The 14,492-nt window shown below is 41.2% G+C and overlaps 1 protein-coding gene across 3 annotated transcripts in view; it reads left to right on the forward strand.

Moving 5' to 3' along the window:
- Positions 1-14,492, forward strand: part of RTN4IP1 (reticulon 4 interacting protein 1) — a 105,476-nt gene that overhangs the window by 79,826 nt on the left and 11,158 nt on the right. For all 3 annotated transcript variants that reach the window (XM_036871426.1, XM_036871424.1, XM_036871425.1), the window contains 2 exons: positions 9,268-9,404; positions 12,642-12,825. In XM_036871426.1, coding sequence (XP_036727321.1) covers positions 9,268-9,404; positions 12,642-12,825 — 321 coding nt within the window. The remainder of the gene's footprint in view (positions 1-9,267; positions 9,405-12,641; positions 12,826-14,492) is intronic.

The following is a 14,492-nucleotide window of genomic DNA, read 5'->3' on the forward strand; positions in this document are numbered from 1 at the left end:
AATAGTCTTTTCAGTGAATGGTATTGGAGCAACTAGATGCACATGCAAAAGGATGAAGTTGGACCTCTACCTCATGTCATATGTGAAAACTAATTCAAACTGGATTAAAGACCTAAATGTAAGAGCTAAAAGCATAAAACTCTTAGAAGGAAACATAGGAATAAATCTTCGTACATTGGATTTGGCAATAGATTCTTAGAGGTGACACCAAAAGCACAAGCAAAAGAAGGAAAAATTAGATGAACTGGACTTCATTAAATTCAAAACTTTTGTGCATCAAAGGATACTATCAAGAAAGTAAAAAGACAACACACAGAATGGGAGCAGATATTTACAAATCATGTATCTAATAAAGGTATGGTATCCAGAATATGTAAAGAACTCTCACAACTCAACAACAAAAAGACAATCCAGTTAAAAAATCAACAAAGGACTTGAATAGACATTTCTTCAAAGAAGATATAAAAATGGGCAGTAAGTTGATGGAAAGATGTTCAACATCATTAGTCATTAGGGAAATGCAAATCAAAGCTGCAATTGAATGATTGGCTTAAGGAGATTGTGTGTGTGTGTGTGTGTGTGTGTACACAATGCAATATTACTCAGCCATAAAATATGAAATATTGCCATTTGTAGCAACATGGATGGACCTAGAGAATATTATGCTTAGTGAAATAAGTCAGAGAAAGATAAATACTGTGTGATATCACTTGTATGTGGAATCTAAAAAAAAGTAATACAAATGAATCTATATACAAAACAGAAACAGACTCACAGACATAGAAAACAAACATATGGTTACCAAAGGGGAGAGGGGGAAGGGACAAATTAGGAGTATGGGATTAATAGATACAAACTACTATCCATAAAATAGATAAGCAACAAGGATTTACTGTGTAGCACAGGGAATTATACCCAATATCTTCTAATAACTTCTAATGGAATATAATATGCAAAAAAAACCCCTGAATACCTGAAATTAACACAATATTGTAAATCAACTACACTTCAATTAAAAAAAAAACCACAATGAGATATCACTTCACACCTACTAGGATGGCTATTAAAAAAATGGAAAATAACATTGTTGGCAAGGATGTAGAGAAATTGAAACCCTCATATGTTGCTAGTGGGAATGTAAAATGGTGCAGCTACAGTGGGAAAAAATTTGGCAGTTTCTTAAAATTCTTAATTCTATGTTGAACATAGAATTACCCTATGACCCAGCAATTCCATTTCTAGGTATATACCCGAGAGAAATGAAAACCTATGTTCAAACAAAAACTTATATACAAATGTTCATAGCAGCATCAATATCCATAATGGACAAAGAAATGGCAGCAGCCCTGATGTCTATCAACTGATGAATAGAAAAACAAAATGTGGTATATATACACAATGGAATGTTATTTAGCCATCAAAAGGAGTGAAATTCTGCTACATAATACAACATGGATAAACCTTCAAAACATTATGCTAAGTGAAAGAATTCAGACACAAAAGGTCACATTTTTGTATGATTCCATTTATGTCATGTCCAGAAGAGGCAAATCCACAGAGACAGAAAGCAGATTAGTGGTTGCCAGGGGCTGGGGGGAAGAGGGAATGGGGAATGATTGCTTGATGGGTGTGGGTTTATGTTTGGGGTAAGGAAAATGTTCTGGAATTAGATAGTGGTGACAGTTGCACAACATTGTACTAAAAGCCACTGAATTATACACTTTAAAATTGTTAAAATTATGAATTTTGTGTAAATTTTACCTCAAACAAAACAAACAAAGCAAAGTACCCCAAGCCTCTAGGAACAGGATGGCACCTAGTGGCTGCTCCCATTGTGGTCACGTGTTTAACTGGCCGGCTGCTGATTAAGCCCCCCTCAGGATGAGGGGAGAGGCCCTTTCCGCAATAGGGGCTAGTGAGCGCACTCAGAGGCTCTGCCACATGGCTTTACAGGAGGGAGAATTTGGGTGCTATCCTCCTCCCCAGACCCCGCCTCAGACCTTTTGAGGACCAGGATAGTGCTGGAGTTTCTCATCCACTGCTCACTGAATTGGGAGAGAGGGGAAAGGACTCCCAGGAGATGCACACCTTGACTTCTTTCTAATTCACCATTAGATACTGCTATGGTCTGAATGTTTGTGTCCCTCCAAAATTCATATGTTGAAGTCCTGATGCCCAAAGTGATGGTATTGGGGCCTTTGGGAAGTGATTAGGTCATGAGGGCAGAGCATTCGTGAATGAGATTAATGCCCTTATGAAAGAGGCCCAGCAGAGCTTCTTAGCCCTTCTACCATGTGAGGACACAGAGAAGGCACTGGTTATGAACCAGGAGGAGGGCTCTGAACACATCAAGGTGTTGACACCTTGATCTTGGACTTCCAGCCTCCAGAACTGTGAGAAATACGTTTCTGTTGTTTATAAAGTACCCAGTCCATGGTATGTTGTTATAGCAGCCCAAATGGACTAAGACAGATACCCAGGGCCTAATCCACAGATTGTCAGTAAATGTGGGTTAATGAATAAGTAAATGGAAGAAAGGAAAAGAGGGAGGAAGGGAGGGAGGAAAAGAGAAATATCATACCCTGCTGATTAGAGTGTAATTGGTACAACCAGTTTGGAAAATAATTTGGCACCATATAGTAACTCTGAATATGAATTGCTCTATGACAACCTAACAGTTTTACGAATGTACTCTGTAGATAGGCATATGGTCATGCCTCAGTATACCAACTTGGTACAATATTGGTTCCAGGATCCCCTTGGATACCAAAATCCACGGGTGCTCAAGTCCCTTATATAAAATGGCATTGTATCTGTATATAACCTACACACATCCTCCTGTATAATTTAAATATTCTTTAAATTACTTGTAATACCTAAACACAATGTAAATGCTTTGTAAATAGTTGCAAGTATACTGTTAATTCAGGTTTTGCTTTTCGGAACTTTCTCAAATTTTTTCCCAAATATTTTCAATCCCTGGTTGGTTGGTTGAATTCAACAATGTGGAGTTCTTGGATACAGAGGGTCAACTGTACATGCATGTTCACCAAAAGATATGTACCAGAATTACATGTATTATCCCCCAACTGGAAACAACTCAAATTGCCCTCAACAGTAAAATGGGGAAGTAAATTGCAGTGTATTCTTACACTGGAACATTACACAGCCATGGAAACAAACTATAGTTGTGTGCAATGAAGTAGATGAATCTTACAAGTAGGAAGAAGTCAGAAACAAGAGAACATCTTATATGGTTCCATTTAATGACACTCAGGAACAGGTGAAACTATACAATAGTGTTTAAGGCTGCTTATCTAGATAGTAAATCTCTTTACAAAAAGGCGGGGGCGGGGTGGGGGGGTTGGGGAGGCTCATGTAAAAGTCCTGATAGTTGTTATTACTTCTAAGGGAGTGAGGGGGGTTTTGACTGGGAGGGGGAAGTGAGGAGATGTTCTAGTTCTTAATCTTGAGTGATGCTTAAGACAGTGTTTGCTTTATAATAATTTGTTAAGCTGTACATTTATATTCCATGCACTTTTCTCTGTGTGTTATGTTTCACAATGAACATATTTTAATAAGATTAAACGGTTGAGTAATAGATAAATATCAAGGTAGAATAACATATCTACAGATAATGAAAACACATTGGAAAACATCAAAATGAAACCTGCAATTTCAAAAACAAGCTAAAAAAAAGGTTAAAAATACGATAGAGGGCTTCCTTGGTGGCACGGTGGTTAAGAAGTTTCAAGCCCTGGTCCAGGAAGATCCCATATGCCACGGAGCAACTAAGCCTGTGCGCCACAACTACTGAGCCTGCGCTCTAGAGCCCGTGAGCCACAACTACTGAGTCTGTGCGCCACAACTACTGAAGCCTGCACGCCTAGATCCCGTGCTCCACAACAAGAGAAGCCACCGCAATGAGAAGCCTGTGCACGGCAATGAAGAGTAGCCCCCGCTCGTCGCAACTAGAGAAAGCCTGCGCAGCAACAAAGACCCAATGCAGCCAAAAATAAATAAATTAATTAATTAAAAATAAATTAATATATCTTAAAAAAATACGATAGAGAGCGTGAAAGAACGAAATAAATCATAATTGGAAAACTCAGAAAAAAAGTAAAAAAAAAAATTATTTAGCAATGAAGACTAAACTAGAAGGAACTCAATAACAAACACAACACATAATGCTGGCCTGATAGAAACAGAATGTGTAAACAGGAAAAATTGTAAATTACGAAAGAAAGGAAGAGATAAAAACAGATTCAAAGAAAGTGTCAAATATTGAAGACAGAAACGAAGATTGCTATATGGATAATAGGAGTTTCTGAAGAAGAAAACCAAAACAAGGGGATAGAACAAATACTGAAATCAGTAATTCAAGAAACTTCCCTGCTTTCCTGAAGTTAAATGATTTGAAATTACATATTAAATAACCAAAGCACTTATCTAAGTACATGGACCCAGAATGAGCAATATCCAGGGGAACTCTAGTAAAATTACTGGCACTTAAAGAAAAAGGAAAAACAAAAAAACCCTTGGGACATTTTTTTTTTTTTTTTTGGCTGTGTTGGGTCTTCATTGCTGCACGCGGGCTTTCTCTAGTTGTGGCGAGCTGGGGCTACTCTTCGTTGCAGTGCACGGGCTTCTCATTGCGGTGGCTTCTCTTGTTGCAGAGCACAGGCTCTAGGGTGCGTGGGCTTCAGTAATTGTGGTGTGTGGGCTCAGTAGTTGTGGCTCGCGGGCTTAGTTGCTCCGCGGCATGTGGGATCTTCCCAGACCAGGGCTCGAACCCGTGTCCCCTGCATTGGCAGGCAGATTCTTAACTGCTGCGCCACCAGGTTTTTTGTTTGTTTGTTTGTTTTACAAGGGGAGGAAAGTAGGTTTATTGAGTACATACTAGATGCTAGATACAATATCCTGGTGCATTTAATTATTTTAATGTCTAATCCTCTGACAAAACTATAAGGTGGGCATTACTATTCTTATTTCACAAATGAGGAAACCAAGGCTGACAGAGGATATAATGAAAGGGACTTGGAAAGAAAGATAATTAAAGTCAAACTTGGTCTTTATGATCTAGAACTGAGTCAAGTGGTTAAGTAGAGGAAGTTTCTCCATAGTACTGCCTTCACATTTCCCTTTTGGGAATGATTCTTTTTTTTTTTTTTTAAACATCTTTATTGGAGTATAATTGCTTTACAATGGTGTGTTAGTTTCTGCTTTATACACCAGGTTTTTTTTTTAAGAAAAAAAAGCAGCGTTATTTTTTTAAAAAAAAAGAGCATGTGACATGTAAGTAAAATTCAGTTATCAGCAGACTTTTTGACAACAGTGCTTTAATGCTAGTGGAGGGAGCAGGGGTGGAGTAACATATTTAAGACACTTGAGAAGGAATATGCTAAGAATTTTATATACAGCAAAACTGGGCTCCATACACTAAAGGGCACATACGAACTGTTAATAACATGCAAGAACTTGGGGAATATGTTCTTCTGATCCCTTTCTGAGAAATCTACTAGAAAATGAGCTTCTGAAAGCTAAATGGCTAGAGAGACATCGAACCAAGGACTGGTGGTAAATGTTCAATATAAAGTTATCTGTAGAACTAAAACTAAATGAGGGCTTAGAAAAAGAGAGTATAGTGTGTAACAGCCATATGCTCTGACAAGGTAAACAGTACAGCTGTTTTTAAAAAGCAGAGGAACAGAGAGCATATATTAAAATTATTTTAATATTTTCATTAATCATATTGGTAGTGATATTAGTACTATTATTCAGAGACTGTTATGTTGTAATATACAATGGAACAGTTGGGTATTTATGGCGTATTTTAATTCTGTCATCCCCTTTGTCTTTGACAACCAGGATTTTAGGAGTGGAGGAAAGGAGATACAGATGTAACAGAAAAGAGGTTAAGTAAAAGCTTGACAGTCTGGAATTTGAATTGGAAGTATCAATATGAACTCAAGAGATATTTTGTATATGTATGTATGTAAAGCTGTCTCTTGAAATATCATTGCTTACACACAGAAAAAAATGCAGCGCCTTGGAGAAATGGCAGATTCCAGATCTAGGGCGCAAAATGTACGAGAATGAGCCTAGAATATATTAATAGCAAGGAAGTTAGTAAAGACTAGTTGAGCCATGTCAAAAAGACTCAGTAGCCAACTTGAAGAAACTCCCAAAGATTGTCAAAGAAGACAATTTGAGCTTCAGTAAACATAATGATAATTATAGTGGATTGAAATCCTTCAACTATATTTAAATCCATGAGTTCATGATGATATTTTTTTAAAAGTGGTCACTTTTGGAAGATGATAGGAAACCAACTTATTATTTTATAAACTGAAAAAAGGAAAAAATTATTTGCCTTTTCTATACGAACTATACACCTGAGTAAACTAATATATGAGGAGAGGTGTTTCTTTATAAAAGTATTCCAGGGCTTCCCTGGTGGCGCAGTGGTTGAGAATCTGCCTGCCAATGCAGGGGACACAGGTTCGAGCCCTGGTCTGGGAAGATCCCACGTGCCGCGGAGCAACTGGGCCCGTGAGCCACAACTACTGAGCCTGCGCGTCTGGAGCCTGTGCTCCGCAACAAGAGAGGCCGCGATAGTGAGAGGCCCGCGCACCGCGATGAAGAGCGGCTCCCCACTCACCGCAACTAGAGAAAGCCCTCGCACAGAAACGAAGACCCAACACAGCCATAAATAAATAAATAATTTTAAAAAAAAAAAGTATTCCAACTACTAAATGAAAAAAAGAGAGAATATCACCATTTTGCAACCACCAGTAGACAGCCACTGAGATAATAAAAAGGGCAACAACCAGATATGCTATGCATCCTATAATTTTGCCAGACACTATTCATAGTCTTGCTAAATGGATTGAAACAGAAGATACAGAGGACAGAGTAACAGGTAGAACTGTCCCAGGTGTGCAATCAGAAATTCCAGAGTTTCCAGTGGGAAAAACTCTGCAGGTCACATGGCCTAGGTTCTTTCACAGATAAATTTTAAGAAAGTGAAGGGGATAGGGACTTCCCTGGTGGTCCAGTGGCTAAGACTCTACACTCCCAATGCAGGGGGCCCGGTTCGATCCCTGGTCAGGGAACTAGAACCCACATGTTGCAACGAAGATCCTGAGTGCTGCAATTAAAACCCAGCACAGTCAAATAAATCGATAGATAGGTAGGTAAGACTAAACTGTGGTATCTAGGGAATGCATATATGGGTGATAAAACCTTTTTTTTTTAAATGCAAGGAGGTGATTACTATAAATATCAGGGTAACGATGACTTTTGGGAGAGAGGGTCTGGTGCAGGGACCGGGCACAGGGAAGAGCTTTTGGAGTGGCAGCCAGCTTGCTGTCTCTGTCTGAGTGGTCTCTGTCTGCCTTACAGACGTCTCTTGTACTTGTGTTTTAATTTACATAAAATAGTAAAACAACTAAAGCTGTTTTAAAACCTTTTAATAGTGTGCAAAGATATTAGATAGTTCAAAGTGGGAGAGGAAAATCTAGAAATTTGGAAAAAAATTCATTGAACTGTTTCAAGATATGACAAATTCTTCCTGAGGATGTAATACTGTTTAAGGAAAACACAAATTAAATGTAGGTGCTTAGAACACAATTTCCTTTTTCCTTGACAGTTTCTTTTTTTATACAGATACTGGATATTCATCTTGGATTGTATTCTTCACATATTTGAATTTAGTTTGGGACTTGCTGTTGAAAGCAACATGTCATTATACTCAAGTGTCTCTGTTTGTGGCCCATAAACATAAACTATCATATATCATGTCAGTCCCAAATGTTTTAATTCCCCTCAGATTTCCAGGGCATATTCCTTGGTCGGTATTACTTTTTAAAAGTGAGAAATTAGATAAGATTGTGAGTAGTTTTTAAATCCTTTATTGTTTTTTGTATTTAACAGATCTCCAGCATCTGTGTGTACCACAGAATGGGGATTCAGTAGTGAACAGAACAAACACAGATCTCGTATATTCTAGTGAACCTCTGCAACTTATATTAAGGAAGTTCAGGAAATTGATATTGAGGACAGGAGTGAGAAAACAGCTGATTTGTTATGACCTATAACTGCCCATTTGAAGATTTCTCAGTGAACTTCAAGTAACTGTTCTCAAATTTTGCTGATGATGGCTCCCTTTTAATTCTATGAAATTGTCATTATAGAAAGGAACTGTAGTAATGTTGGAGCAGGATGCTTTCTGGATACTTAATCCTGAATCCTTCTTTTTTTTTTAAGTCTGGTTATTTTTAAATATATTATTTTTAAAATATAAGGTATCTGCATTTTAAATCCTCCAAACCATTTATTTAGGTCTTTTTACTCCAAAGGAGAGGGGCTGATGCATGTTTTGAAAGTAAAATGGCCATGTTTTCTTCCCCTTTTTTTTTTTTTTTGGCTGTGGTGGGTCTTAGTTGCAGAGCGCAGGCTTCTCTCTAGTTGTGGCGTGTGGGCCTCTCTCTAGTTGTGGCTTGTGGGCCTCTCTCTAGTTGTGGCTTGTGGGTTTTCTCTCTCTAGTTGTGGCGCGTGCGTTCCGCAGTTTGCGGCTCACGGGCTCTCGTTGAGGTGCGCAAACTCAGCAGTTGTGGTGCGCGGGCCTAGTTGCCCCGCGGCACATGGATTGCTAGTTCTCCGACCAGGGATCAAACCCGTGTCCCCTGCATTGCAAGATGGATTCTTTACCACTGGACCACTAGGGAAGTCCCTTCTTCCCCTCTTTTTAAGAGCACCTTTCATTTATTACCCAGTACCTGATTACACAGTTGTCTGACTCAAGATTATACTAACACTTACTGGAGATGCAAATGAAGAGATGTTGCGTTTTTATGTTCTGGGCGCATTTTAAATATTCATTTTCTGAGGACATGATTTTTTTTTTTCCCATTTACCTTTGCCATCATTGAAAATGCTGAGCTTAAGGCCATCAACTCCTGTCTTTTCTGATGCTGGTAAGGCACTGAGCCCTTCTGTAATTGGATTGGTTATAACTTCATGACAACAAGGTGACTAACTGTCTCGTCCAGGGAAAATGAGATCTATTTCTTGGATTTTTCTTAGTGAACAAAAGTTTAATCATTTTACTAGTCTCTGGCAGATAGCTTCCTGTAGCTCTTGTTAAGACAGAGCACTTAGAATTGTCTAGAGATTAACCTGATATATGTATACATGGTGCCAACTATTTTTTATTTAATTCAGTTTTTCTACTCCCCTCCCCCCTTTTTTTCCTTTTTTGGGCAGGTAGTGAAAGCGTGGGATGCTCATGTGACAGCAGTTTGCTCTCAGGATGCCAGTGAACTTGTAAGGAAGCTTGGGGCAGATGATGTAATTGATTACAAATCCGGAAATATGGAAGAGCAGTTGAAATCTTTAAAGCCGTATGTATTCAAACAATGTTCATATTGGGAAGGTGGGAACAAAGACAGCTGATAATGGAAGCCTGAGATGGTTGGGTGGCCTTACAGTCATGTTGGAATCTTAGACAAGAATCTACGAAAACACTCCACGTCACTAGAGGTTATTTAGGTTGGTTTATGTTTTAACTCCAGATGTTAATACGGCACGATCATGTAGTGTAATTTGTACTGAGGAAGATATTTTGCTTACCTAGACTTCTGCTAATTTTTAAGTTAACTTCCTTTTATTGCTGGTGTGTAACAGGTCTGAAGGCAAAATTGGAAGTGGATTCCCTCCAGGGGCATTTGACACCACAAGAAGAACATAGAGCAGTACGTGAAGTACATGATTAGTGTTTTGGCTTCATAATGAGGGTTTCAGAGAAGCAAAGGCAGTATAGATATCAGTAATGCGAGTCTGTGGAGGTTCTCGCTGCGTCTGAATGCCAGGCTGTGGTTTGACGGAGTGTACCAAGTGAGAGCGGATTCAGGAATTCTCTCAGGCCCTGTCCATCCTGACTGTGGCTCGGGCAGAGACGGGGGGTGCTTAGGAATCTGGTCTTCACCCAGCCCAGGCAAAGCTGCAGCGGAGAGCGTGCCTGGGGAGTATTTGGAAAGCTGTTTTACTGCTTCTGTTTCAAAGATTTTTCCTTTTTTAAATTAGTTTTCAGAAGCTAATTATTCTTGCCCACTTTAAGTAGAAGTATATTTTCATGGGTTTAAAAAAAAGGAGACAAAGGGAGCCCCTATCTGACGCAGCCCAGCCTCTCAGCCAGCACCGCAACTCGCAACAGTAGATGTTGGGCTGTGCAGCCCGGAGCAGCCGGCCACGCGTCATCCTGGAGCTGTTGATGTCATGTCCCTTCCTGCTCGGCAGTGTTCTAAGCACAGGCTAAGACGCAGTGGCGAACAAGACACGTTGCCCCCTTTCGTGGGCTTGTATTCTAGTGGTTAGTGCCCTCAAGAACACTGATGCAGCGAAAGGGGAAAAGAAAGGCTGTTTTGGAGGGAAGAGGCTGTTTGCGATGGGGTGGTTGAAGAGTGCCTCTAAGTGAGGCATTTGGGCAGAGGCTTCGGGGAGCGAGCCAGGAGGATAGGACTTTTTTTTGTTGGGGGCAGGTGTCTTGTTCCCTGCTGTATCCCCCCCGAACCCCGGGATGGTGTAGTGACCTACAATCGATATTTGTTTAATGACTTGTGGAGGGGATCTAGGAGGGGAGCACTTGTTCCAGGTGGAGATAACACCAAATGTAAAGCCCCCGCGGCAGGAACACGCTCTACGGCACATTTGAGGACTAACACTGTCCCTTGCGGAGATCCTGCCTGTGTGGCAGGACCTAGGCTTCCAGATAGTGGTAGTTTCGGTCAGTCACCTCTCCTGCTGCCTCTAGGAGTAGCAGCAGAGACAGGCCAAGGCCCACCCTTTCCCCCCATCCACCTTGAGGTTTTTGCACGTCTGGAATCTTTTGCCAGAGAAGAGAGGCCCTGACGGGTGAAGGCGAGAGTGCCCCCAGGTGCCTCCCGCCCGGCACCTCCCGCTCTTCCTCAGTGTCTCGCCCAGAGGCCCTGCCCCTTCTGCTTGCTCTTGCCCAGTCAGGGGACCTCACCAGCTCGCAAATGCAGGCTGTTATTTTTTTAATGATCGCTGTAGTTAAAATTGACCTTTGTAGCTTCTGCCTGGAGGTTGGCCTTGTAATCCACCTAGAATAAATTTGTTCCTCCTTCCAAATAGCAGCCTTTTAGATTTGAATCCTAGGGTTTTACAGCAGGAAAGGGCTTTGAAATCCTTCAGTCCTACTCTATGGCGTTATAGTCGAGAAAATAAGGGGCAGAGGATTTAGGAGTTTTTTTCATGCTCAGGGTCATGCCACTTAATCATTAGGCGGAGAGCTGGGTCTACAGCCTGGTCTCTGGACTTCTTTTTGCAGGCAGTGCCAGTTCTATAATACCAGGCTGCCCTTAAGTTTTATTTAAATGAAGTGTCATCATGTTTGTTTATCCAAAATTTGGGAATGAAATAGGAACTTAAAAGTAGAAACTTAAGCAGAAACTTAAACTCATAAAAAAGAATTTTTGTGTTCTTTTCTAATGAGGATAGTCATCTAATAAGGTCATTCTGCTGCACTTCATATCTTTTAATTTTTATTTGCCCTTCTTTAGTTTAGTCCCATGAAAAACTCAAGAGCCACAAAGTTGGCCAAAGCTGGTTTTAGAAGCTTTGATGTTTGACTTCATCCAGATGAATTTAGGAGGGAAAAAGGATTTACCAAAAAGGAATTCCTCTATTAATTTGCTTAATATATAAGCATGCATTCTCTAAATAGATCTTTGTTTTCTAAAGTATTTTAAAGCTTCATTGGGTTTTATCCCCTTTAATAAGAATGTAGCGATTATAGCAATTTTAGATTAGATTTAAGGAGTTGAATATCTGTCAGTTCCTGTGGATTCCATTATGACTGGATTTTTTTGGCATGTTAGAGCAGAACTGAAGACTGAGAGCAGGCTGTTGATTTGTCTTTTGCATTGTGCTGACGTGCATGAAACCAAAAGAAGAAAATTCCATAAGGTGAAGAGGATGCTTCTACAAGCAGTTCTGATTGTGGAGGGAATACAAGCAAATGACTTGTGTGGGTCAAAACCTAATACACTTTTCTCTCAAGTATTCATGTGAACGAAAGAGTACTTTGACTTACATTGGATGGATAGCTTTGCAGTTTTCTATAAAGCTTGAGTCAGGGTTTCTCAGCCTTGGCAACCTCAGTTTCTCAACTACTGACATTGTGGGCTGGATAATTTCTTGTTGTGAGGGGCTGTTCGGTGCGTTGTAGGATGTTTATCATCATCCCTGGCCTCTAGATGCCAGTACCCCCTTCCCACCACCTCCCCCAATTGTCACAACTAAAAATGTCTGTAGACATTGCCTTATATGTCTCCTGGGGACCCAAATCACCCTTGGTTGAAAACCACTTGTTTAAGTCTTTCTTAAAGTATTTGAAAATAATATGATTTTATGATTTAAAAAAAATGACATTGACTTACGGTGGAGAAATCCCCGAGATCCAGTAAGTGGGTGTGCCCTTTTCTCCTTTGTCCGGGCATCCACCCGCTGCTGTCTGCGAGCTGTCACAGAAACAAACCCTGTAGCTAACTGGCGCTGGGAGTGAAGGCAGCTTGGATAAAGGCTGACCAGGATGTTTTGATTTGATTCTTCCTCTCCAGGTTTGATTTTATCCTCGACAGTGTTGGTGGATCCACCGAAACGTGGGCTCTAAGTTGTCTCAAGAAGTGGTCAGGAGCCACGTATGTGACTTTGGTGACTCCTTTCCTCCTGAACATGGACCGGTTGGGCATAGCAGATGGCATGTTGCAGACAGGCGTCACCGTGGGCTCTAAGACGTTGAAGGTAGGGGGAGAGTCTTGGTTGGTGAGAGCAAGCAGGCCCCTGGGGCTTCTGGAATTTGGTTTCCTCCTAGACAGTTTCTCTTCTCGTGGAGCAAGCACAGCACAGTGGCTGCAAGCAGGGCTCTGGAGTCACGTACTGACGGGGTACAAATTCTGGCCTCCACTTGGTAGCCGTGTAGCCCCGTGCAAGTTACTTAGCATCACTAAGCCTCAACATCTTCACCTGAGAAATGAGGCTAATGGTGTATCTCCCTTACTGTATGTTGTAAGGACTAAATGAGATAATCCACCCATGTGAAGAACTTGGCACAATGCCTGGTACCCACGACGCTCTTATTAAATGTTAGCCTTTATTTATTTATTTATTTTTAAAATTTATTTATTTATTTATTTATTTTTGGTGCGTTGGGTCTTTGCTGCGTGAGGGCTTTCTCTAGTTGCAGTAAGCGGGGGCTACTCTTTGTTGCGGCGTGTGGGCCTCTCATTGCGGTGGCTTCTCTTGTTGTGGAGCACGGGCTCTAGGTGCGCGGGCTTCAGTAGTTGTGGCACACGGGCTCAGTAGTTGTGGGTCGTGGGCTCTAGAGCGCAGGCTCAGTAGTTGTGGCACACCGGCCAAGTTGCTCCACGACATGTGGGATCTTCCCGGACCAAGGCTCCAACCCGTGTTCCCTGCATTGGCAGGCGGATTCTTAACCACTGCGTCACCAGGGAAGTCCTGTTAAATGTTAGCCTTTATTATTAGCTATTATTACCGCTCCTGATTCCATCTGATACACCTTCCGCTTTTTTCTTGTCTGCACCTGATGGCTCTCTGTTTCACTGTCTTAATACATACAGTCTCTTGTATATGAAGGCAGAAGCTTCATTAAGACAGCGTAGAGCTGGCTGTTTTCATGGTAGTAACACTGGGCTATTCCAGTGATTCCCAGACTGGGGCTTTCGGACATTTCGAGGTCCATGGGAATTTTTTTGACTTTCAAAAGCCTGAAGGAAGGGGCTTCCCTGGTGGCACAGTGGTTAAGAATCCACCTGCCAATGCACGGGACATGGGTTCGAGCCCTGGTCCAGGAAGATTCCACGTGCCACGGAGCAACTAAGCCTGTGTGCCACAACTACTGAAGCCCGCGCGCCTAGAGCCCGTGCTCCGCAACAAGAGAAGCCACCGCAATGAGAAGCCTGCGCACCACAACGAAGAGTAGCCCCCGCTCACCGCAACTAGAGAAAGCCCACGTGTAACAACAAAGACCCAACTCAGCCAATTAATTAATTAATTAATTAATTAATTAATTATAAAAACCTGAAGGAAGTTGTATTCTTCCGTCATTGAGGCTACAAAGACTAATGGAACCGTCATGCTTCTTCTGGAATTGTATCAACTTGTCTTGACAGTACATGTCCCATGTGAATCAGAAACTCTATTGATGGCATTCTGGGGGTTTCAAAGATTTGATTAGTCAGCCTGATTTTGTTAACAGGGCCATAAGGAGCTATGTCACCCAACTGAACACATCCCGTGCATGGTGGGCCTTGAAGACTAGAGCAGATCAGCCCTAGTACAGGACTGATAGCAGACCTTCAGAGTCTCGACATGACAGTGGTGACAGAGGCTTATAATTTCATGTTATGCACTGTTGGTAATTACAGCTTATTGGTTTAAAATCTGAATTA

The sequence above is a fragment of the Balaenoptera musculus genome, chromosome 12, assembly GCF_009873245.2.
Source record: "Balaenoptera musculus isolate JJ_BM4_2016_0621 chromosome 12, mBalMus1.pri.v3, whole genome shotgun sequence".
NCBI classification, from domain to species: domain Eukaryota; kingdom Metazoa; phylum Chordata; class Mammalia; order Artiodactyla; family Balaenopteridae; genus Balaenoptera; species Balaenoptera musculus.